General features: G+C 42.3%; 1 protein-coding gene across 7 annotated transcripts in view; it reads right to left on the minus strand.

Moving 5' to 3' along the window:
• Positions 1-5,896: 5,896 nt before the first annotated feature.
• Positions 5,897-23,048, minus strand: part of TBK1 (TANK binding kinase 1) — a 72,212-nt gene continuing 55,060 nt past the window's right edge. For 5 of the 7 annotated variants that reach the window (XM_030548839.1, XM_030548838.1, XM_030548843.1 and 2 more), the window contains 9 exons: positions 20,555-20,630; positions 18,050-18,174; positions 17,872-17,948; positions 17,498-17,537; positions 13,866-13,967; positions 13,677-13,773; positions 12,253-12,359; positions 11,677-11,748; positions 5,897-10,699 (listed from right to left, as the gene is read on the minus strand). In XM_030548839.1, coding sequence (XP_030404699.1) covers positions 10,648-10,699; positions 11,677-11,748; positions 12,253-12,359; positions 13,677-13,773; positions 13,866-13,967; positions 17,498-17,537; positions 17,872-17,948; positions 18,050-18,174; positions 20,555-20,630 — 748 coding nt within the window. In that variant the 3' untranslated portion in view covers positions 5,897-10,647. The remainder of the gene's footprint in view (positions 10,700-11,676; positions 11,749-12,252; positions 12,360-13,676; positions 13,774-13,865; positions 13,968-17,497; positions 17,538-17,871; positions 17,949-18,049; positions 18,175-20,554; positions 20,631-23,048) is intronic. The other 2 variants (XM_030548844.1, XM_030548845.1) reach the window with 2 other exon arrangements.

The following is a 23,048-nucleotide window of genomic DNA, read 5'->3' on the forward strand; positions in this document are numbered from 1 at the left end:
GCAGAGGGCGGCGAGGCCACCAGCGCTGGGCAGCGGGGGAGGGCGGGGGGCGCTCTCACCCGCGCACCGCAGGCTCTGGGAGAAGATGAAGTGGCAGCAGAGGTCGCACCAGGTCCTCACCGCCTCCTCCAGCCTGAAGCGGTGCCGCGGCCCGCGCTGGCCTTCGGGCTCGGGCTCGAAGATGGTCCGGACGTGGCGCGGGCGCTGCGGGCCGGGTCGCCAGCGGCCACAGACCGGGCCCGGGGCTGCGGCTTTGCCCGCGCGGGGCTGCGGCGGCTGCTCCGGCAGCGACATGAAGAGCTCCAGGGCGGGCAGCGCAGGGGGCCGGGCCGCCCGGGGCGCCCTCACCACCGGCACCCGCGGCAGCCTCCTCCTCTTCTCCCGCGGGCAGGGAGCCCCGCCGGGCGGGGGGGCCGCCGCCGCCATGCGCAGCCCGCAGCTTCGGCGGGCGCCTCAGGTAGGACGCGCCGCCTGCGCTCCCCCGGCTGCAGCCGCGCAGGCAGGAGGCACCGCGCTGCCTGCGGCTGCACCTGCCCAGGGCGGGCGCTGAGCAGAGCCTCGTCCATCCTCTGCCAGTCCGCAGGGGGGAGAGAGAGAGAGAGTGTGTGTGTGTCCCCCACACTGCCCCCTCCCTCCCTCCTCTGCCAGTGCCCAGGGGGAGAGAGAGAGAGAGAGTGTGTCTGTGTGTGTCCCCCACACTGCCCCCTCCCTCCCTCCTCTGCCAGTGCCCAGGGGGAGAGAGAGAGAGAGTGTGTGTCTGTGTGTCCCACACTGCCCCCTCCCTCCTCTGCCAGTCCGCAGGGGGGAGAGAGAGAGAGTGTGTGTATGTGTGTCCCCCACACTGCCCCCTCCCTCCTCTGCCAGTGCCCAGGGGGAGAGAGAGAGAGTGTGTGTGTGTGTGTCCCACGCTGCCCACTCCCTCTTCTGCCAGTGCCCAGGGGGAGAGAGAGAGAGTGTGTGTGTGTGTGTCCCACACTGCCCCCTCCCTCCTCTGCCAGTGCCCAGGGGGAGAGAGAGAGAGTGTGTGTATGTGTGTCCCACGCTGCCCCCTCCCTCCTCTGCCAGTGCCCAGGGGGGAGAGAGAGAGTGTGTGTATGTGTGTCCCACGCTGCCCCCTCCCTCCTCTGCCAGTGCCCAGGGGGAGAGAGAGAGAGAGTGTGTGTATGTGTGTCCCACGCTGCCCCCTCCCTCCTCTGCCAGTGCCCAGGGGGAGAGAGAGAGAGTGTGTGTATGTGTGTCCCACGCTGCCCCCTCCCTCCTCTGCCAGTGCCCAGGGGGAGAGAGAGAGAGTGTGTGTGTGTGTGTCCCACGCTGCCCCCTCCCTCTTCTGCCAGTGCCCAGGGGGAGAGAGAGAGAGTGTGTGTGTGTGTGTCCCACACTGCCCCCTCCCTCCTCTGCCAGTGCCCAGGGGGAGAGAGAGAGAGTGTGTGTATGTGTGTCCCACGCTGCCCCCTCCCTCCTCTGCCAGTGCCCACGGGGAGAGAGAGAGAGAGTGTGTGTATGTGTGTCCCCCACACTGCCCCCTCCCTCCTCTGCCAGTGCCCAGGGGGAGAGAGAGAGAGTGTGTGTATGTGTGTCCCCCACACTGCCCCCTCCCTCCTCTGCCAGTGCCCAGGGGGGAGAGAGAGAGAGTGTGTGTATGTGTGTCCCACACTGCCCCCTCCCTCCTCTGCCAGTGCCCAGGGGGAGAGAGAGAGAGAGTGTGTGTATGTGTGTCCCCCACACTGCCCCCTCCCTCCTCTGCCAGTGCCCAGGGGGAGAGAGAGAGAGTGTGTGTATGTGTGTCCCCCACACTGCCCCCTCCCTCCTCTGCCAGTGCCCAGGGGGGAGAGAGAGAGAGTGTGTGTATGTGTGTCCCACGCTGCCCCCTCCCTCCTCTGCCAGTGCCCGGGGGAGAGAGAGAGAGAGTGTGTGTATGTGTGTCCCACGCTGCCCCCTCCCTCCTCTGCCAGTGCCCAGGGGGAGAGAGAGAGAGAGTGTGTGTATGTGTGTCCCACGCTGCCCCCTCCCTCCTCTGCCAGTGCCCAGGGGGGAGAGAGAGAGTGTGTGTATGTGTGTCCCACGCTGCCCCCTCCCTCCTCTGCCAGTGCCCAGGGGGCGGGGGGGAGAGAGAGAGAGAGAGAGAGTGTGTGTGTCTGTGTGTCCCACGCTGCCCCCTCCCTCCTCTGCCAGTGCCCAGGGGGGAGAGAGAGAGAGAGAGTGTGTGTGTGTGTGTGTCCCACACTGCCCCCTCCCTCCTCTGCCAGTGCCCAGGGGGAGAGAGAGAGAGTGTGTGTATGTGTGTCCCACGCTGCCCCCTCCCTCCTCTGCCAGTGCCGGGGGAGCGGGGGGCAGAGAGAGAGAGAGAGAGTGTGTGTGTGTCTATGTGTCCCACGCTGCCCCCTCCCTCCTCTGCCAGTGCCCAGGGGGGAGAGAGAGAGAGTGTGTGTGTGTGTGTGTGTCCCACACTGCCCCCTCCCTCCTCTGCCAGTGCCCAGGGAAATTTGTGGGGGGGGGGGCGTGGGGTGGTGAATCATGTGTCCCACACTGCCCCCTCCCTCCTCTGCCTGGGCCCAGGGGGGAGGGAGAGAGAGAGAGAGAGAGAGTGTGTGTGTGTGTGTGTATGTGTCCCACGCTGCCCCCTCCCTCCTCTGCCAGTGCCCACGGGGGGAGAGAGAGAGAGAGAGAGAGAGTGTGTCTGTGTGTGTCCGTCCCACACTGCCCCCTCCCTCCTCTGCCAGTGCCCAGGGGGGAGAGAGAGAGAGAGAGAGTGTGTCTGTGTCCCACACTGCCCCCTCCCTCCTCTGCCATTGCCCAAGGAAATTTGTGGGGGGGGGCGTGGGGTGGTGAATCATGTGTCCCACACTGCCCCCTCCCTCTTCTGCCTGGGCCCCTCAGCATGGGGAATCGGATGTCATACACCCAGGCAGCGCTAGGAGACTGCAGACGGATCCATGTCACAGAGCCCCCTCCACCCTCTGCCAGGCCACTGCTGGTTGGATCAGAGAAGCGCTGGTCAGGGATCAGGTTTGCTTGGGTAAGTTACTGTGATGGACTGTTGAGTCTACAAAGAGTAATGAATAGACGGTACCATGTAGTGGGCATGAGAAGGTGTAGAACTATTGTAGCAGAAAAATCGCACCATCATGTAGAATCAGAACTGGAAAGGACTTCAAGAGATCATCTAGTCCAGTCCCCTGGACTCAAGGCAGGACTAAGTATTATCCAGATCATCCCTGACAGGTGTTTGTCGAGCCTGCTCTTAAAAATCCCCAATGATGGAGATTCCACCACCTCCCTAGGCAATTTATTCCAGTGCTTAACTCCTCTGATAGGAAGTTTTTCCTAATGTCCAGCCTAAACCTCCGTTGTAGCAATTTCAGCCCATTACTTCTTGTCCTATCCTCAGAGGTTAAGAAAAACAATTTTTCTCCCTCCTCCTTGTAAAAACCTTTTATGTACTTGAAAAGTGTTATATCCCTTCTCAGTCTTCTCTTCTCCAAACTAAACAAACAGTTTTTCACTCTTCCCTCATAAGTCATATTTTCTAGACCTTTAATCATTTTTGTTGCTCTTTTCTGGACTCTCTCCAATTTGTCCTCATCACCCAGAACTTGACACAATACTCCAGTTGAGGCCTAATCAGCACAGAGTAGAGCAGAATTACTTCTCGCATCCTGCTAATACAGCCCGAATGATTGCTTTTTTTGCAAAAGTGTTACTGTTGACTTATATTTAGCTTGTGATCCACTCTGACCCCCAAGATCCCTTTCCGCAGTACTCCTTCCTAGCCAGTCATTTCCCATTTGGTATGTGCACAACTGATTGTTTGGGGGCTAGTCTACATTGGGGGAGGGGAAATCAATTTAAGAGATGCAACTTCAGCTATTGGTGTAGCTGAAGTTGAAGTATCTTAGTTCAACTTACCTGGCTGTCCTCACTGTGGCGAGTTGACTGCTGCGGCTCCACTGACGCTGCTTACTCCTCCTGCTGAGGTAGAGTATGGAAGTCGATCCCCAATAGATTAGTTACTACCCACCATACCTTAAGTGGAGTACTTTGCATTTGTACTTAGTGAATTTCATGCTATTTACTTCAGACTACTTCTCCAGTTTATCCAGATCATTTTGAATGTTAAATTTTGAATTAAAGAGTGTTATGAAGCAGAGGCAGGCGTTAAAGTTGCAACATTCATTTTAACTGGTTTCTTGACTTTGGGGGGCTTAACTCTAATGCTGCTTCAAATGCCTATGTCGGAGAGGCTCAAAAATAAGTTGTTTCGGTCACCACTGCTTCCTGCTCTGCTAGCTTGCGAAAGTTTAAACACAGAGCTCATAACTAAAATACATTTCTTAAAAAATCTCAAACTTTGCATCATGCTTTGCGATTGATGAACCCAGCCGCCCTTGACCAAAGCTGCCAGAATGTAATTGACCAATATACTTAAATTGCACTTTTGTCCTGTAGTTTTCAAAACATTTTTAAAAAGTAAAGAAGTATTACTAGCATATTGCAGAGCATAAGAAAGAAGAGACATATGAAGCAATTTGCAGGAGATGTAAGCTGATCTCGGAGATAACTCATGGGTTTAGCACAACAGGGGACACAACACACACTTTGACCAATGGTACAAGCAAAGTGAGAGAGAGGTGAAATGCGAAACATGTATTTTGGTGATCCACACCATAATTTACAGTTTGTCATAGCTTTAAGGTACAAACCTGTTTTAAAGAAGTCTTTTTACTGTGTGAATCACATGTGACCATGCCAGCCTTCATATAGTTTAGCAGCAGGATTTGAATTTTTTGATCTGCAGATCCCTAGCTTAGGCCTTTTACCTTTTGAGCTACAGAAATAATTACTAGTTCTGTTCTAGAACAGTCACTGGAAGAGGAACTGACACACCCTAACAATGGATTACACAACTGTTTAGCAGTCAGCAGTAGAATATTGGCAATTAGGAATCCTGTATTCTATACTTGGCTCTGGGAGAAGAGTATGGTTTATAGTAGTTACGGAGAGAGGAAAAGGAAATCTGGTTTACTCACTCTGAAAGGAAGCAATGTGATGCAGTGGACAAGATTGGGGTTTGTCATATTAGAGACCTAGATTCTCTGTTTGCAGAGGGCAAGGGAGAAGAGTTTCAGCCCCTCTTCCCTGCCTTCTAGGTTGGGGTTTGTTGGTGTAGTCTATCATAAGGGTAGTGAATTGCAAGAGCATTTAAAATTGACAATACAAACTCCCTGCTCTCCTCTTTCCCAGCTCAGGAACTTCCTCCTTCCCAGAGCCAATATGTCACCAAATTAAAATTTGATCTCTCTTTTGTTATGAATAAAAAGTAATAAAATATTCTATAGACACATGCTACTGTGTAACTGATATTCTAAGAATCAATACACAAGAAGCAAAAATATACCCAAAAGACAAATTGCACAGTATTTTAGAATTCTTGCAAAAGAGGTACAAAGAAAACCAGGACAATCTTGTGGAAAAAAAAATCACCAGAAATAATTAAAAAATCATCCTTTCTGTATCAATTAATTTTTTTTAATCAAACCACCATGAAAATTTCAAAATGCTCAAAATTTATATTTTTGCCATTTTTGAGATTCCTCTTAAAACTGTAGTGCAATCTTAACTATAGCACAGCTATCAATATACCGTAATAGACTCTTATACCACCCGCTCTCATCCCCATAGTACCTGAGCACCTTCCAGTAACATTGAACATGACTAACATCTGTCATATGAAGAACGGGAGTACTTGTGGCACCTTAGAGACTAACAAATTTATTTCAGCATGAGCTTTCGTTGGCTACAGCTCACTTCTTTGGATGCATAGAATGGAAAACACTATGCATCTGAAGAAGTGAGCTGTAGCCCACGAAAGCTTATGCTGAAATAAATTGGTTAGTCTCTAAGGTGCCACAAGTACTCCTGTTCTTTTTGCAGATACAAACTAACACGGCTGCTACTCTGAAATCTGTCATATGTAGTTTGTTCTCTCGCTCTCAACATCTTCCCCCAGAGAACTGGGTGCAATGCAGTATTTCATTTTGGTAGAATTTTTTGTTTGTTTAATATATATATTTATTAGAGAAGACAAGGTGGAAGAAGTGGCACTTAGAGGGGAAGGTGCTAAGGTTTCTGCTGATCAGTTTTTTTTGAGAGTTTGTGCCACAGTCTTGGACTCATTACTCAGAAAGCTGTCTTCTGCACAGACAAGCTTTACCTTATAGCAAAATGTCCCAATGTGCCCCAAGCCATGGGCACAGTAGTTTGGTGGAGAATACTGGAGGAGTGCAGAAGGGAGATCCCTTTTCCAAGTTCTGGGATTCCTTTAACCTTTTGAACAAATGCCCATACTGGTTTTTAGCAAGTAAGGGACTATGGATTTTATTGGAAAGCTAAGTTAGCATTGTGCACATGTGTAGCACATTCAGGATTCATATCATAACTCAGAACTTAGGTGTGCTTTCTATGAGTAGCTGGGCAAATTTTAAACAGCAACAACTCTAATTTCTTCACCCCATATTTCTAAACTGTAGTAAATCATGTACATCGCAGAGCAAGATCTATATCCATACAAAGTTTCACATATAATAGTTCATCTGTTTTTGTGATACAAATAAGTTGCACTATTATTAAATAGGAAAACTTGCTTTTTAAGCTGTACAGAACTCAGATTTGATTGAAGTATGCTCCAATTAATCAAAAGAAACTTTGTGTTGGCACTAAACATGAAAAACTTCAGCTCAAGAGGCAGAGCTTTCAGAAAGTTTGAATGGACTGAAAAAGGAAGTTTACAGTAACTTTTATAACCTTAATTAAAGCAGTTGCTACATGACCTTGCTACAGTATTGCAGAGGTTCTTCCATGCATGCCTAGATCTTGTCGACACTAGACTTTTTGCCAGAATAACTACTCTGGCAAATCCTCATAGTGGAAATATAGCTAATACTGGCAAGAGTTCCTTGCATGAAATAAGCTATATAGGCAAAAGGATTTTTTTGCTGGTATAACCACATCTACACGAGGGCTTTTGCCTGCATAGCCATGTTGGTTAGGTTGTGATTTTTTTCCACACTCCTAACCAACACAGCTGTGGTGGCAAACTTTTTATGCATAGACCAGACCCTAGTTTCACCAGAGATAGGCCTAGTGTTTTCCAACAAGCATTATTGTAAAAGTTGATATCTTTCCTCTCTACTTCAATGAAACTATTAGTCTCAGGTTGGTTGGAGACTAGTCATTTTGGAACTATTACAGTTAATACATCCATCAAAAAAAATCAAAATCAGAATCAGAAAGTGACAGGTAGGAAACATGCATGAAAGTTACATATTGGAATACTGAACAGTCAAACTTAAATGAAAGAGTGAGCTGTTTCAGAATTGGCTAGAGACTGGTTCTAATTTTACCCAAACAGGTTTCTCTAGCTCCTTTGTTCATTGTTTCACCTTTTCTCCCTTTCAAGGCTTGTTCAGCTTTTTAAAATGTTTATGATTGAAGTGTCTCCTTCTGCCTTTTGTAATTCATGCCATAGCATTATACCTTTTAGGTATTTTATGAAGTCCCACATACTGTGACTATAGTGATGCTTTTCTTAAAGCTTCTGCTATTGTATTAGCAATGATTCAGCTCCAACACTGGGAGCTCCTGTGCAGAAAAGATATCAGGTAGGATGGGCACTGAGGGGAAACAATATGTGCACACCCACACTGCTCAGAACAAGCTTAAACAATACAGTAGTAAAAAAGTTAGTTGCTGCTGGCACCTAGTCTGTGCTAGTGCTTTCATTATTGGGCAGGACAGAAACTCTCTTTTCTGTATTAGGACAGTACTGAGCACACTTTTGCTGCTACTGCAATCTAAATAATGATTTGACACTTGTAATTTTATTCCTTATATTTCATTTGGGTTTAAGGGGGAAATAATGGTACATCATGAACATTAAAAGCTAATTTTTACAAAACAAAATGAAAATAAATTATGAAAAGAAGCCTGAAAATTAAAGACATCTTAGAATAAGTTGTTGGTATTGTATTTATGTATACAAGTCATTCACTCATGCAATTTTACAATTAATATGTAGACAGGCTTGCTAATGTATTACTTTAATCAGTTACTTAACACTATAACTCTAAAGTAGTAATTCCGTTTCAGAGGGGGGAAAAACCCATAATACTATCAATTGTCTGTCTTGGCAAAATATTACTTTCCATATTAAGGGCTCACAATATTATGACAGTTGGTATGAATATAGCTAATCTCATGACACACCAGGCATCAAAGCCAATAAGGGAAGTTTCATAAGAAAGTAATCAGTAATATGCTTAACTGATTACTTCAAGTCCATTAGCCAGATGTAACAAATTATTTTTCAAAACAATTTTAACAAGCCTACATATATTAGTGGTGGGTTTACAAGACTAAAACCAGCACTGTTTTAAAACTGACATGTTATAAAGTAACATGATAAAAAAAAAATTGAACATTTTCATCCTTGTGAAAATAGTAAGCGACTGTACACTGTGACATACAAACTCTATGTTTACAACAATTAACTCTCCCCATTCAGACGGCTTCAATGTAAGAGAAATAAGACTCCTCTATTCCTCTTACATTTCTCTTTTCTCTGAAAATTTGATCTTTCAACCAATATAATTTGTTTTCCAAAGTTAAAATACCTTAAAATAATGAACAAAATAACATAGGCATAGAAATAATCTCAGTGATTCTAATATACATTTATGTACAGTTTAAGGACCTAATCCTTCAAACATCTATGCACATAAAATTTAATGACATTAATGTGAATGCTAGCACAATCTGGCCCTAAAATATTCCCATAATTTAAATACTTCGCAGTAAACACTTTTAAATGACATGGCTAAACCAGAAAAAATGGATTTTTTTTCTTCTTGTTTGGGGCAACAAAATTGCTGCACCAGTTTTGGAGAGCAATTTAAAAAAAAAAAGTTTGCAAGCTGAGGAACATCTTTTACTATATGTAGGGGTAAATTATATTTGAACAGGTAACGATAGGAACCCAGTTTCAGAGACTATAAAAGTGTATATCCTGCTTTAATATTGGAGCAACCAGCCAGAAAAACCAACTTCATAACTTCCATTTTAAGTATAAAATACATTTTAATGTTTTTATTCCTATACTGTGATGGGGGCAGAAAGACAAAGGAATAATCACCACAAAACTGAGTCTTATACACATATATACCTGTTACTGGCTGCTTTTCATTTGGTTGCATGCTTCAAAGTTTTACTGTTGTTACATAAAGCATGAAATAATCTAGGACTAATCTATTTGAGGGACTACATGTTACCCTACATGCTCTATTGAGAATAGGAATGGCAGAGATGGAACTGTTGGACATCCCTGGCATTGTCTCAAAAGAGAAAGGATGAGGCCTTTGCTTCAGAAGGCCCATGATCCTTGAATGCTCTTCCTCAATAATATGCAGCAGACTACAGGAGGTGGCAAGACACAGGATGTCTGCTTCCTTTTTAATTTCATAGGTTTTGGAGCAGACAGTTTTCTTCTCCATGTTTTAGGCTGAGCTGTGCAGTGTTGGAGGAGCAGGGTGTAGTATTAATTTTGTATTTGAGGTTGGGCTGGATGCAGTTACTGGTTTTGAATGTGCTAACTTTTCTATTTAGTAGCTGCTTTTGGTTTCAAATGATTTTTGTTAGATGCCAGAAGCCTGCAGTATGGGGTACCACAGATGTAAAAAAGTATTACTATATTTTCTCTCACAAGTTTAACATTAGTCATAAGTCTTATTAGTCATAAGCTGTGACATTGTACTTTGTTGGTTTTGGTCTCTGAGAATTACATTTTTAAAAAATAGTTGTTTTGCTGATGTTAAAAGCACTGAAGCAAGATGGAAAATGGTTTATGGATTCCAACACTAAACTCCCATAATACTGAGCCAAATGATTATCATGGAGAACATGGCATCCAACATGGACAGACTAAAAACCTTGTGAATTTATTTTCTGACACACAAGTGGACTATTAACTTTGTAGACAAGGGGGAAGAAACATATCTCCTCTCTTTGTCCTAAGTGCATGTTGTTCACATTGAATTACAGAAGCAAAGACAAGATCAAATGATCTTCATTCAAGTACTGTAGCTGATGATGAGTCATTGACTAGGTTCTGAAATAACATACTGGTATTAAGGGGAGCCCAGACGCCCCTTAAATTAGTGGTGCCCCCCAAATATTATTCCACACACCCCCAAGTTTGGGAACCAAGGCTTTAAAAACTATTAATAACTTCTCTAAATGCAGGCTAGTTCAAGCCACAAGTTCTCTTTCAAGAAACAAAAGTAAATCATGACCTAAAAATCAGCATTCAATCAATGTCTATTTAAGCATTATGCATGCTGTAATCCTTTGCCAGAGTTCCTTAAATGGATAAATGTATAACCATCTCAGAAAACTTAACAGTGATTCTATTTTAACATTAACAAAAAAAACTGATATAATTGTTATATTTACAGTATATACATATTTACATACTTTTGTTATACTAGAGTTGCAGAAAAAAATTGCTGTACAGAATGGTTTTTCTGCATTTAGATGCCCCTTATAGCATTTTTTTTTTTGTGAAAAATGAACAGTCCTTTCATGCTCCTTTGTTGACTAGATACAGTCTACATTCCGTAGGCCGCCATCCACAGTCAAAGCACCAAATCTAAAGTGAAAGAAACATTTTATTCTTAGCTGATTAAAACTGATTTAATACACAATAAATTAACCCTTAGTCTAGAATAAAATTAAAATGTGTTTCTTTTTTGAGTTCATTTAACTATAACTTAATTATATTCTTTCCCCCCTCTTGCCATGCCCCATCACATTTATTTCTTAATACAGTATTCTTGAAGACACATGAAGAGTGTGCACACAACAGGACACTGCATGATCTAAGCATAGGACTGAGAACCAGGAACAAGTGAGTTCTTAGCCCAGCGTACCACTGACTCAGTAATTCACTAGGAGGCCTTAGGCAGATCATAACACCTGTGGTAGCACTATCTACACTAGGAAACGGACCCCATTACTAACAGCTGCCATCTGCAATGGATACCCCTGAACCAGTGAATGAAAATGATTTGACTGCTAGCATAGACAGAACAGAATCATTTTCAGTGCTATTAAAGAAAGCATTGTTTCAGCATGGTTATAGAAAGTATGAGTGACTTGTTTTCTCAGTCCTATTTCATTACAGCTAATGCTCAAACTGCTGAATGACTAACACAGATTGGTATCATTCCATAGTTATTAAACTTAAAGTGATATCTGAAAATTAAAAAAAGTTTAGATAAGAGCCTGAGAATCACTTCAAGAAATACTGTGTAAATCCAGCATTCACCACTCTGAGCAACAGTTATTTCTGTTAAGTGGCTGTAGGTAATTTCAGCTGTCTTGGTGCTTTTACCTTCATCACAGACTGACTTCCACACTAAGGGAACAAATGTCTTTATTTGAAAACAATGCTAATAACTGTGGCCAAATCAGCTTGAAACATGTTTCAGAGCAACAATTTGGAAACAGGTACCTATAGAGCAGTTGTCCAAGAGATAAAATTTTCCATTTTCTTGCTCACTGGATCCATTAACTGCCATACCAACTTATAACACCTCCCACCAAAAAGTAAAAATTACTATTTGCCTTTCTAAAATGTGGTTATTCTCAGCTAGTTCTTTAACAACACCTTCCATTTCCTCCTTCAGTTTCTTCATACTATATGATAAAAAGCAAAAGAAAGGTCTTCAGTGATTATAAACAGTTTTATCCATTGAATGCCAGTTTTAATGTTACATTCATTATGAAATGAATGTGTCAATATAATACAATAGAAACAGTTTAGCTAATAATAAAATTGGAAGAAAAAATATTCTGAAGATGCCCAAACATTAGAGTGACTCATGACAATGAAGTTTCCAGTAACTTGCAATCGTGTACAAAGTAAAGGAGAAGCATATTAGGTTGGCTTGAGAACAAAATCTGACAAAAGTGATAAATGGAAACAGTGAACGGTATGATTTTTCCCTCATGCCCATAAGTACATTAGCATTCAGAAATACCAGTCTGTTTTTGTAACAGACAGAAAATGCCCACCTCTATGCAGTAGTCACTTCCCTTTCCATTTTTAAAGCAGTTAAATTAGGTCATAAAACCCAAATTTTCTCTAATTCCTCTATAGAAAGCATGTGAATGTTTTACAATTATCCACCTAATTCTTACCCAAGAGTCATTTCCACTAAAGTGTTTGAACTTGGATAGATTGGATTCATTGTATGTTTGATCCCAGTGGAAGCTGCAAACGTTTTCTGTCGCAAAGTTTCTTGTAACTGCAATAAATAAATAAGGTAAGTAAGTAACTTGCTCACAGGCCAACAAACTGCCATGTGCATTTCAATGTCCACCTTCAAATCCCTCCTTGAAATATTCCCCTACAAAAGCCATGAAAATGGTTAGGCAGCTGTGTGTGGCCTATCATGCTCAGTAGTATTGACTCATTGTGCTCTCCTCTGTCTGTCTGTTGCATTCTCTCATCTTACACTTTGTAAGCTCTCTGGAACAGAGAAAATCTCTTCGTATGTTTGTTCAGTGCCTAGCATAAAAGGGATCTGATCCATGACTGGAGCCCCTAAGCACAAGTAACATTATTAATAAATATAGTAATGACCCTGCTTCTCTCAGACTTTTGCTCAGGGAGATCAGCTGGATTTCCCTCCATTTTTACACTTGTATTTTTTTAAAGTAATTTTGTTGTACTAAAATATGTTTATTTGCCACCAGACTTCTTTCTGTATTTGGGGACACTGTGTAACGAAGACATACATATAATGTCTGAATGTCTTAAATGTTTGACACATCTTTAATGAATGGTTATATTCTGCAGAAGAAAGCAAGATATACACTTTCATGCCTCTGATTTTTCCCCGGGAACCTGGTTTGGAACAGAATCTGGTGGCTCTGAATAGATTTGCACTCTAAATGGTAACTGTCTGAGTGCTAAAAAATTCAATAATTCCTGCCTCATGGCAGAGATTTTAACAGTTTCTTCCAATTTTATATTGTTCCTAAAATGTGGTTTTACTCTGAAGAATGACTGTAAAAATGGCATTGCAGGGTTTCATTGTCTTGTTGTTCAGGCACAAGACTGGGACTAAAGAATCCTAGTTTAACTCTGCCACAGAGTGAGAGAGACCTTAAGCAAGTCTCTGTGCCTCAATTCCCTATCTATAAAATGAGGATAATACTTTTCAACCTCAGAAGAGTGTTATGAAGATAAAGTCATTAATGTTCATGATGCTCAGATATTATGGTGATGGGAGCCACGTAGAAAAGATTGATATGGAATCACTGAAAAACATCTAAAGTTGCTCAGTTGGTTTTTTGTAAGTGCTGATTCTGTAAACTCAGTCTGGACTCTGAATCAGGCAGAGTTCTATCCAGCTCACACATCACCAGCAATACAGCTTCTACAGGCCAAACTATTACATCTGTTCAGCCCTATTACTGTCAATAGGTTTGCACAGGTGTAAGTGAAACTTGGTAAACTATCCTGTTGATGAGGAGGAGGAGGAGAAGGAAAATGGAATAGAATCTCACACCTTTGCTCACTCAGTCTAAAAACTGGACATAATTTAGGACCAGTATACCTCATTTATATAGTCCTGGTATTTGGATACCTCTTCTTCAATATCAAAACACTGTCTGGTGATTGTCAGTAACTGCTTCCTCAAATGAAGCATCTTTCTGGAAGCAAAAAAAAAAAACTATTTTAAAAAGGCAATCAGCAAAATCATGGTGCTGTCACAATGTTGAATTCTAATGAATCAGTCTCTTGCCTCATCCAGTCCTCTGCCTTGTCCAAAAATGTCTCATACTTGCTGACACATTCATCTTTGAACAGAGATATGGCTTTTGTGGCATGTAAATTCAGCTTCTGTCTGCAATACAGAAATAATGAACAGATTATTGTTATATCACTTGCAGGACTTCATTCCCCAAATGATTTTTTTAAAGCTTTCAAGCATACGAGATATATATGAAGATTTAAAATGTCTAAAAAAACCTTTAGCACACAAAATAAGTTGGATACTGTAATTCACTACTATAATGTGTTTATACTGGATAAACTGCCAGGTTATATTTCAAAATTAATTTCCAAGATGTTCCAATTTCAAATGTCACATTGAGGCAAAATTTTTCTTAGATTCATAGACTCTAGGACTAGAAGGGACCTCGAGAGGTCATCGAGTCCAGTCCCCTGCCCTCATGGCAGGACCAAATACTGTCTAGACCATCCCTGATAGACATTTATCTAACCTACTCTTAAATATCTCCAGAGATGGAGATTCCACAGCCTCTCTAGGCAATTTATTCCAGTGTTTAACTACCCTGACAGTTAGGAACTTTTTCCTGATGTCCAACCTAAATCTCCCTTGCTGCAGTTTAAGCCCACTGCTTCTTGTTCTATCCTTAGAGGCTAAGGTGAACAAGTTTTCTCCCTCCTCCTGATGACACCCTTTTAGATACCTGAAAACTGCTATCATGTCCGCTCTCAGTCTTCTCTTTTTCAAACTAAATAAACCCAATTCTTTCAGCCTTCCTTCATAGGTCACGTTCTCAAGACCTGTAATCATTCTTGTTGCTCTTCTCTGGACCTTCTCCAATTTCTCCACATCTTTCTTGAAAGGCGGTGCCCAGAACTGGACACAATACTCCAGTTGAGGCCTAACCAGCGCAGAGTAGAGCGGAAGAATGACTTCTCGTGTCTTGTTTACAACACATCTGTTAATGCATCCCAGAATCACGTTTGCTTTTTTTGCAACAGTATCACACTGTTGACTCATATTTAGCTTGTGGTCTACTATGATTCCTAGATCTCTTTCTGCCATACTCCTTCCTAGACAGTCTCTTCCCATTCTGTATGTGTGAAACTGATTGTCCCTTCCTAAGTGGAGCACTTTGCATTTGTCTTTTATTGAACTTCATCCGGTTTACCTCAGACCATTTCTCCAATTTGTCTAGATCATTTTGAATTTTGACCCTGTCCTCCAAAGCAGTTGCAATCCCTCCGAGTTTGGTATCGTCTGCAAACTTAGTAAGCGTACTTTCTATGCCAACATCTAAGTCGTTGATCAAGATATTGAACAGAGCCGGTCCCAAAACAGACCCCTGCGGAACCCCACTTGTTATACCTTCCTAGCAGGATTGGGAGCCATTAATAACTACTCTCTGAGTACGGTTATCCAGCCTATTATGCACTCACCTTATAGTAGCCCCATCTAAATTGTATTTGTCTAGTTTATCAATAAGGATATCATGCGAGACCGTATCAAATGCCTTACTCAAGTCTAGGTATACCACATCCACCGCTTCTCCCTTATCCACAAGACCCGTTATCCTATCAAAGAAAGCTATCAGATTGGTTTGACACGATTTGTTCTTTACAAATCCATGCTGGCTATTCCTTATCACCTTACCACCTTCCAAGTGTTTGCAGATGATTTCTTTAATTACTTGCTCCATTATCTTCCCTGGCACAGAAGTTAAACTAACTGGTCTGTAGTTTCCTGGGTTGTTTTTATTTCCCTTTTTATAGATGGGCACTATATTTGCCCTTTTCCAGTCTTCTGGAATCTCTCTCGTCTCCCATGACTTTCCAAAGATAGTAGCTAGAGGCTCAGATACCTCCTCTATTAACTCCTTGAGTATTCTAGGATGCATTTCATCAGGCCCTGGTGACTTGCAGGCATCTAACTTTTCTAAGTGATTTTTAACTTGCTCTTTTTTTATTTTATCTTCTAAACCTACCCCCTTCCCATAAGCATTCACTATGTTAGACATTCCTTCAGACTTCTCAGTGAAGACCGAAACAAAGAAGTTGTTAAGCATCTCTGCCATTTCCAAGTTTCCTGTTACTGTTTCTCCCTCCTCACTGAGCAATGGGCCTACCCTGTCCTTGGTCTTCCTCTTGCTTCTAATGTATTGACAAAAAGTCTTCTTGTTTCCCTTTATTCCCATAGCTAGATTGAGCTCATTTTGTGCCTTTGCCTTTCTAATATTGCCCCTGCATTCCTGTGTTATTTGCTTATATTCATCCTTTGTAATCTGACCTAGTTTCCATTTTTTATATGGCTCCTTTTTATTTTGTAAGTCATGCAAGATCTCGTGGTTAAGCCAAGGTGGTTTTTTTCCACATTTTCTATCTTTCCTACCCATCGGGGTAGGAAAGATAGAAATTTGGCTAGTTTTAACTATTATTTACAAACTATGCACTCATGTTACTCTTTCCGTTTGAAATTTGAAACCTTGATTATATTTAAGGAAAGGAAATGATGGATAGAAAGGACAGAGGAAATTATTATAATTCATTATTTGTATTATCATAGTGCCTAGCAGCATCAGTCATGGCTCATGACTCCACTGTGCTAGGCACTGTACTAAAAGAACAAAAAGACAGATCCATACCCCATTAAGCTTAGAGTCTAAGCATAAGACAAGAGGTGGATACAGATGGGCAAAGGAGGACACAGTCAGACAGTACTGGTCAGTTTGATAGGCAGTGGTCTCAGCACTAACCATGCTTGTATGTGTGAAGGAGGAAGTGGAATCATGGGATGTGAAATTCTGAAAGACTGCAACTACATGTCAGCTTTTAGGCTTTTACTGAATAAAGTCTTGAATATTGGCGAGTTGGTAATCTTTCCTGTATGGTTTACATATGGACAAAGTACCTGGTTTCTCATTAATCTCACATAACCATCATCCGCCCAGGAAGCAGCTGAAATGAACATGCTCACTTGCTTACCCAGTGATAAAGTGCTACAATTAAGGCTGGAGTGGCCAGCTAAGTAATTTTGCTGACACCAAAAAGACCCAAGATCTAGGAGCTGAGTTCTCAAATCACCAGCGCTGAAACCACTGCAATCGCAAAACAGGAAGTAATACTTTATGCCATCCTCTAGCAATTTCTTTTTGGGAGTGTATGGAGTAAAATGAGATGTGCTCAGGATCCCAAGTGACACTTAGAGACCCCAAAGGGAAAACACTGGAGTGCCACTGGTAGTAGCAAAGGCAGAACACACTAGGGAAAGTTATCTACTGTAGACATTCCTTAAAAGTAGCAAATTAGAAAGGAGGCAGGAATTACAAAATGTCTACTGGATACAAGGTATATTACATACACATGCACTCAAACACATATATGCCCTCAGACAAAGACCAAGTGGTTAACATCCACATTTCAAGGTACATCAAGTTACCCCATCTCTAGGAAGCAGATCATTATGATTAATAAATATGCATAAAATCTCTTATCATGCTTGACAGAAATTAAAAGAAAGAAAGTTGCTGTTCAAAAAAATTTATAATATATCAAACAAAGAAGAACCAGCAGGAAAGGTAACTGCCAAAGATTTGTCAGGGACCTTAGCACAAGTGATATTTTTTAAAATGTAATTTTAACACTTACTTGTCAAATTTGTGGATTTGTTCCTCATTATAAGGAAGTCCTAGTATCAGAGGAAATCAAAGATATTACTGATTTAATTTAATTAATTTAGCCATCATCCTACAGAATTGTTTTTTTCCTGTCTGGGTAAGCGTTAGGTAGCAAGCATGCACATTTAGTTTTTTCAATGCAGATGTTTAAATTTATAAAACCAAAGTTGTGGTTCACTGACTCCCTCAGATTCTTTTCTTAACTGTTGTCCTACAGAGCACTGAGGACATATTCACTGTTGTTGGCCATCTCTCCCCATCACTACTAAAAATATCTGAACAGACTTAAGGCTAACTTGTCCTTTATACTTATTCTTAATGTATACTAAAAATAAAATTACTTACTACGTTCTGCTTTGTCTTTCTTGAACTGATAATAAATATCTGTGATAGAACTCAGCAATACTTGTAGCTTTTCTGGACTATAAGGGGGTGGGTGGAAACAAAAGGTTAATTATAATGAATGGAGGTCAGTCCAGAAATCAGAGTATGTCCAAGCAATGAATATGAAGTTGTCACTTACTTTCTGTCTCTGGGATGTGTGCCTTCCTGATTTGCCCAGGTATCACTCAGCAATCCACCAGGAGACAGTTTATCTTCAATGTCCTGAAGACTGGGCTCTATTGTTCCCCGAGAGCTAGAAAGCTGCTTAAGAACAACAGTTTCACCACTACCATTGCCAAAAATCACAAGTGATCTTGTACTTGAGATAGGATTTAGTGCATTTTCACTTTATTATAGTTATAATAAATAATAATACCACCACCATGACCTAGTCCTCACTTGACTAATTGTCTCCAACCATAGGAATATGCCTAGACAATTTATGAAGTGTTTAGCAGCTCAAATGTTCACTTTAAAAACATACAAAACATGGCATTATTAGGAAAAGTATCTTCTATGGAGTTAATATTTCTGCTAATTAACATTTATTTTCTCGGTAAACGGTATCTTCTCTTTGTCTCTTTCACCTATCTTCATGCTTCTTCTCCTACACTGCCCAATCCTGGAACTTCCTCCCTGTTTCAGTGCATCAGACTCTTTCTCTGTGAAGCCTCATAACACCAACCTTCAACCATACAAATGCTGCAACCAACCCACTACAAAAGACAAGAAAAATACAGTAAGATAGTCTTCCTCTAGATCTCCCAATGCATTTTGTGTTGTTTATTCACACTGTTAACGCTACAGAAACAATACTGCTTGAAGACAGCAAGCTGGCTTTTGTTTTGGCTTGCATATAAAAAAATTATTAACTGAATTCTTATTGCATGATCTTTATTTTGTTGACGTGCGCGCGCGCACACACACTTTTAAACAGAGATCTGAAGTCACTGAGAAACATCAATCATGGAACTCCACAATGTCATAAAAAATAACTTTCTAACCATACGACCTACCTAAAAAACCCCCACCTTTCCATGATATTTGCCCAAGTGAATGTATTATGTGCCTACCATTTTACTTTAATATTATTTGTTTCTGTAATTTGCTAATAAAATCAGGTTTTATTTCATGACAACTGGGTTCAGGAGCCCAATATTGAGAGAGAATCAACAAAGAGCCCATCAGAGACACCATCAATATACACCGCTACCTCTATATAAAGCCACCCGATATAACACGAATTTGGATATAACGCGCTAAAGCAGTGCTCCGGGAGCGGGGGGAAAGCTGCGCACTGCGATGGATCAAAGCAAGTGCAATATAACAAGGTTTCACCTATAACGCAGTAAGACTTTTTGGCTCCCAAGGACAGCGTTATAATGAGGCAGAGGTGTATCACCCTGAGTATAAAATTCCTGGCATGGCGGAGATGTAATCTCCACCCCCAAGATAAGCCACAAGGGGGAGTTAGTGTGGACACAGGGACCGCTAAAATCCAGTAGGGTACTAGATAGGCTTATATGCCATACTAGCTCTTTCTGTGAGAAGCTCAAACCTTCACTTTCTCTACATCCCACAAGAATATTCCTTGTCTGTTTTGTACCTGACCATTAAAACTACTCTATACTTTTTCATTCTCCTATTTACATAGCCTACAGAAAAGGAACAACTTAACTATAATACTATCCTGGGACAAATATTAAATTCTCCATTATTTAATATTTTAAAATTTCCTTTTTTAATCTAAACTCTGCAGATTTCAAAGGACATGATAATGATATGATTCATACACATTTTACAAAATCTGTGAAGAACTTTGGGATCTTTCCAACTGAAATGCAAAATAAGCACATTTAGATTTTTTAAAGCTTGGTGCTAAGATTATTTTTCTGAGTGTCTGATAACTGGGATGACTCCTTCAGTGGACACATTGCTCTTTCCACTAGAATGTGCATTGGAGAGGTTTCGGGGTGCCAGATCAGGGCAGAGATCACCTCAGGCAGCTCCCTGCAAGTGGCAAAATATTCCTGCAGCTCCTAGGCAGAGGCACGGCCAGGCAGTTCTGCACGCTGCCTCCACCCGCAGCCCCGGCAGCTCCCACTTGGCCACAGTCCCCAGCCAATGGGAGCTGTGGAGCCAGCACTCAGAGTGGGGTAGGGGCAGTGGATGGAGGCCCCATGGCTATTCCTCTGCCTAGAAGCATTGACCGCAGAGCTGCCCGGCCGTACCTCCACCTAGGAGCAGCAGAGACATGTTGCCGCTTGCGGGAAGTTTCCCCGAGGTGAACGCCACCCAGATCCGGCACCCTGAAATCTCTCCCGTGCCCTAGACCTGTGTCCTGAGTCCCCTCCCACACAAACTCTCTCCCAGACCCCATGCCCCGCATACCCTCCCGAAATGCTGGTTTATAGAACTTTCTAGTTGGTAAAGTGCCGGATAACACAGCTGTATTTTTCTTTAGAAAATAACCTTATCAGAATTTTCGTATGCTAAGAAACTCTCAGAAGAAGAGGAAAGCTGCTAAGAAAATCTAGAGATTTTCCTTTGTAGAAAGCATCTTTCAGAACTGTACTTTTGGACTTTTATGCAGGTACACTCAATATTTTGAGGAGAACTTTTTATAACAATATTAGACACTTACAAGCAATAGTTTAGTATGTATCTCTGAAATTTCATCCATTTCTGTTTCCAAGTGGATTTGCATCAGATTCTCATATCTGTCCATAAAAATGTAATTCAGTTAGAAACATGACTGCTGTTCATACTTTTGAATTAGACAAACAAAGAACATGTTTTGAGGATCATTTTGTTCCTAGAACTGAAAACAAGAAGTTAATACAATTGTCTACCCTGTCCTAACAAAAGTTAGAAAGTTAAAAAAAATCCACCAAAATTATGTTTAACTTTGAGAGGCAATCAATTTAAAAGCTTCCCTAAACAAACAACAAAATATTAGTTCAGTAACAGACTCTTGCCTCTTCATTCCATATTTTCGCTGAACCATAAAAAAGTTTTAAACTATTTGCATTCCTGATTTTCACTCATTACTTGTATTCTATAGACAGCTGAAATGTCTGATGTAATCACCTCAATCTATTCCTGAAATGTACCCCTTAAAAATAATCAAACACATCAAGCACCAGTTCTCCAATGACTATGGAAACATCTTGGAAAACCTAGGTTATAACCAAATATTATAGGAAGGGCTGGTAGCACTGCCTATTAAGGTTAACCAACCACTTCCCATTATAAGACCCCATTTTCAATTGCTCATAACTTTTGCTAAACTTTAACCCTTTGGGTTGAAGTTTTCAATGCCAGGTGACTGCCTCAGACTGAATTTTTTCAGAATGATTCAGCCAAAATGATTCTGCTGTTTCCAAGAATGAGGATAGGGAAAAACACATTGTTTGCCCATGTTAAAAAATTCTGGTGAGCTTTTTAATTAATTAATTTATTTTTTGACAAGCACTTGCATCACCATACTTTGGAGCAAAGGATTTGAAATTCGGCATTGAGGTGGCCCTTGTATCCAGGATGTGCCTTTTGCTACCCCTGTGAAAATCTGCTCAAATTTGACCAAGTTATAAGCCTTTGAAAAATTGCAGTTTTCATATGCTCAGTAAAGCTGTGATTTACAGCTCACGTAGACATACCCACACTACCTGTACTCTAGTTAGCTTGCTAAAAAGAGAACTGAGGATGCCATGGTGCAGGTTTCAGTGTAGGCTGCACAAACCTACCCAGTCTCGCTGGATACATACTCGCTTGTGCAGCTGTGCTGTGGCATCCTCACTTCTACCTTTAGAGAGCTGGAAAGTACAGCAAGCATGGGTCTGTCTACATTAGCTGCAAATCTCAGCTGCAGTGTAGTCAAACGCTTAGAGTTTAACAGCTAAAAGCTCCAAAGATTCTGTCCACACTGAGCATGCCCGGGGCTGAACAGTACTTTTCCTGCAATTGCAGCTCTGATTGTTGTGCTCTGTGAAGGGACACTAGACATAAAAATAGGGAAAGTGTCTCTCCTGTTCTCAAAATGCACCCCCTACTGGGTCCAGTCAGTGTGGTAGAGGAAGCTGCCTGATTTGAATACAGAGAGTACAAGAGGCAGCCCAGCAATGGGAGTAAAGATGGGACAAGGAATCTGGGATGCAGACTGGGACTGTAGGCTCCTGGTGGGGGGATGTTGGAGGCAATCTGGGACTAAGAATTGGGAGGAGAGACTGGAACAGGTTGGGCAAAGAGACAAGTGGATAGGGGGGAAGGTGGAGGCAGGAGAGACAGATATAATAAGCCAAGGTGTAGGGGTAAAACTGGGACTGGCTGGGCAAACAGACTGGGATACGGTGCTGGAGTAGGTAGGGACATTGAGATTGAAGCCTGGGGAGAGAGAACAGGACTGGGGAATGTAGAGGCTTTGGTCTGGGGGGAGGAGGCAGGGGGAGCAACAGATCAGACAAGGAAAGGGAAGAGAAAAAGAAAGACTAGAACTGGGATGAAAAATCTGAGGACTGGAGAAGGTCACTCGCTACACAAGGATGGGGCTGGGATGAGAAAGAGACAGGACTCTGACAGGGACAGGCTATGTGGGTTGGGGCAAAAGGGGTCATGCCCCAGGGGAATGGGTAAAAAAGTCTGTATCCGCTAGAGCACATTCCTCTGCAGAGCCTGGAATGGAACCCCAAACATCCAAGTCACCATTCCTCTGCTCTCAGCAAATATCTGTGAAACCAATGGGAAAAGCGTTTCATCCCCCTTAGTGCAGGTCCACATAGAGGATAACAATGCACTACTGCTATTAGGTAGGCCCAGATGCTCAAAAGGAGTTAGGTGCCTACGTCCCTATTACTGGCAGCTAAAACCTGGGTTTGGTACCACTGCAATGCAGAAAACCCCCTGCCAAACCCTACAGGTGCCTACATCTAAGTTTTTGCATTTCTGCCTTTTGAGTATGCACGCAGCTTACTCCTGGGGGAATTCTGCATCATTGCACCTGTGCATAGTTCATGTACCATGCATATTTTTAATTGGGGGGGGGAGGGCAGAAAATAACTTCAGCTGAAAAGTTTCTGCTGTTCCACTTTTTGCCCACCAGAAAGTGCTGTGCCACTAGAACAGAGAAGCAGTTCCCAGGA

This window comes from Gopherus evgoodei, chromosome 1 (assembly GCF_007399415.2).
Source record: "Gopherus evgoodei ecotype Sinaloan lineage chromosome 1, rGopEvg1_v1.p, whole genome shotgun sequence".
Lineage (NCBI taxonomy): Eukaryota > Metazoa > Chordata > Testudines > Testudinidae > Gopherus > Gopherus evgoodei.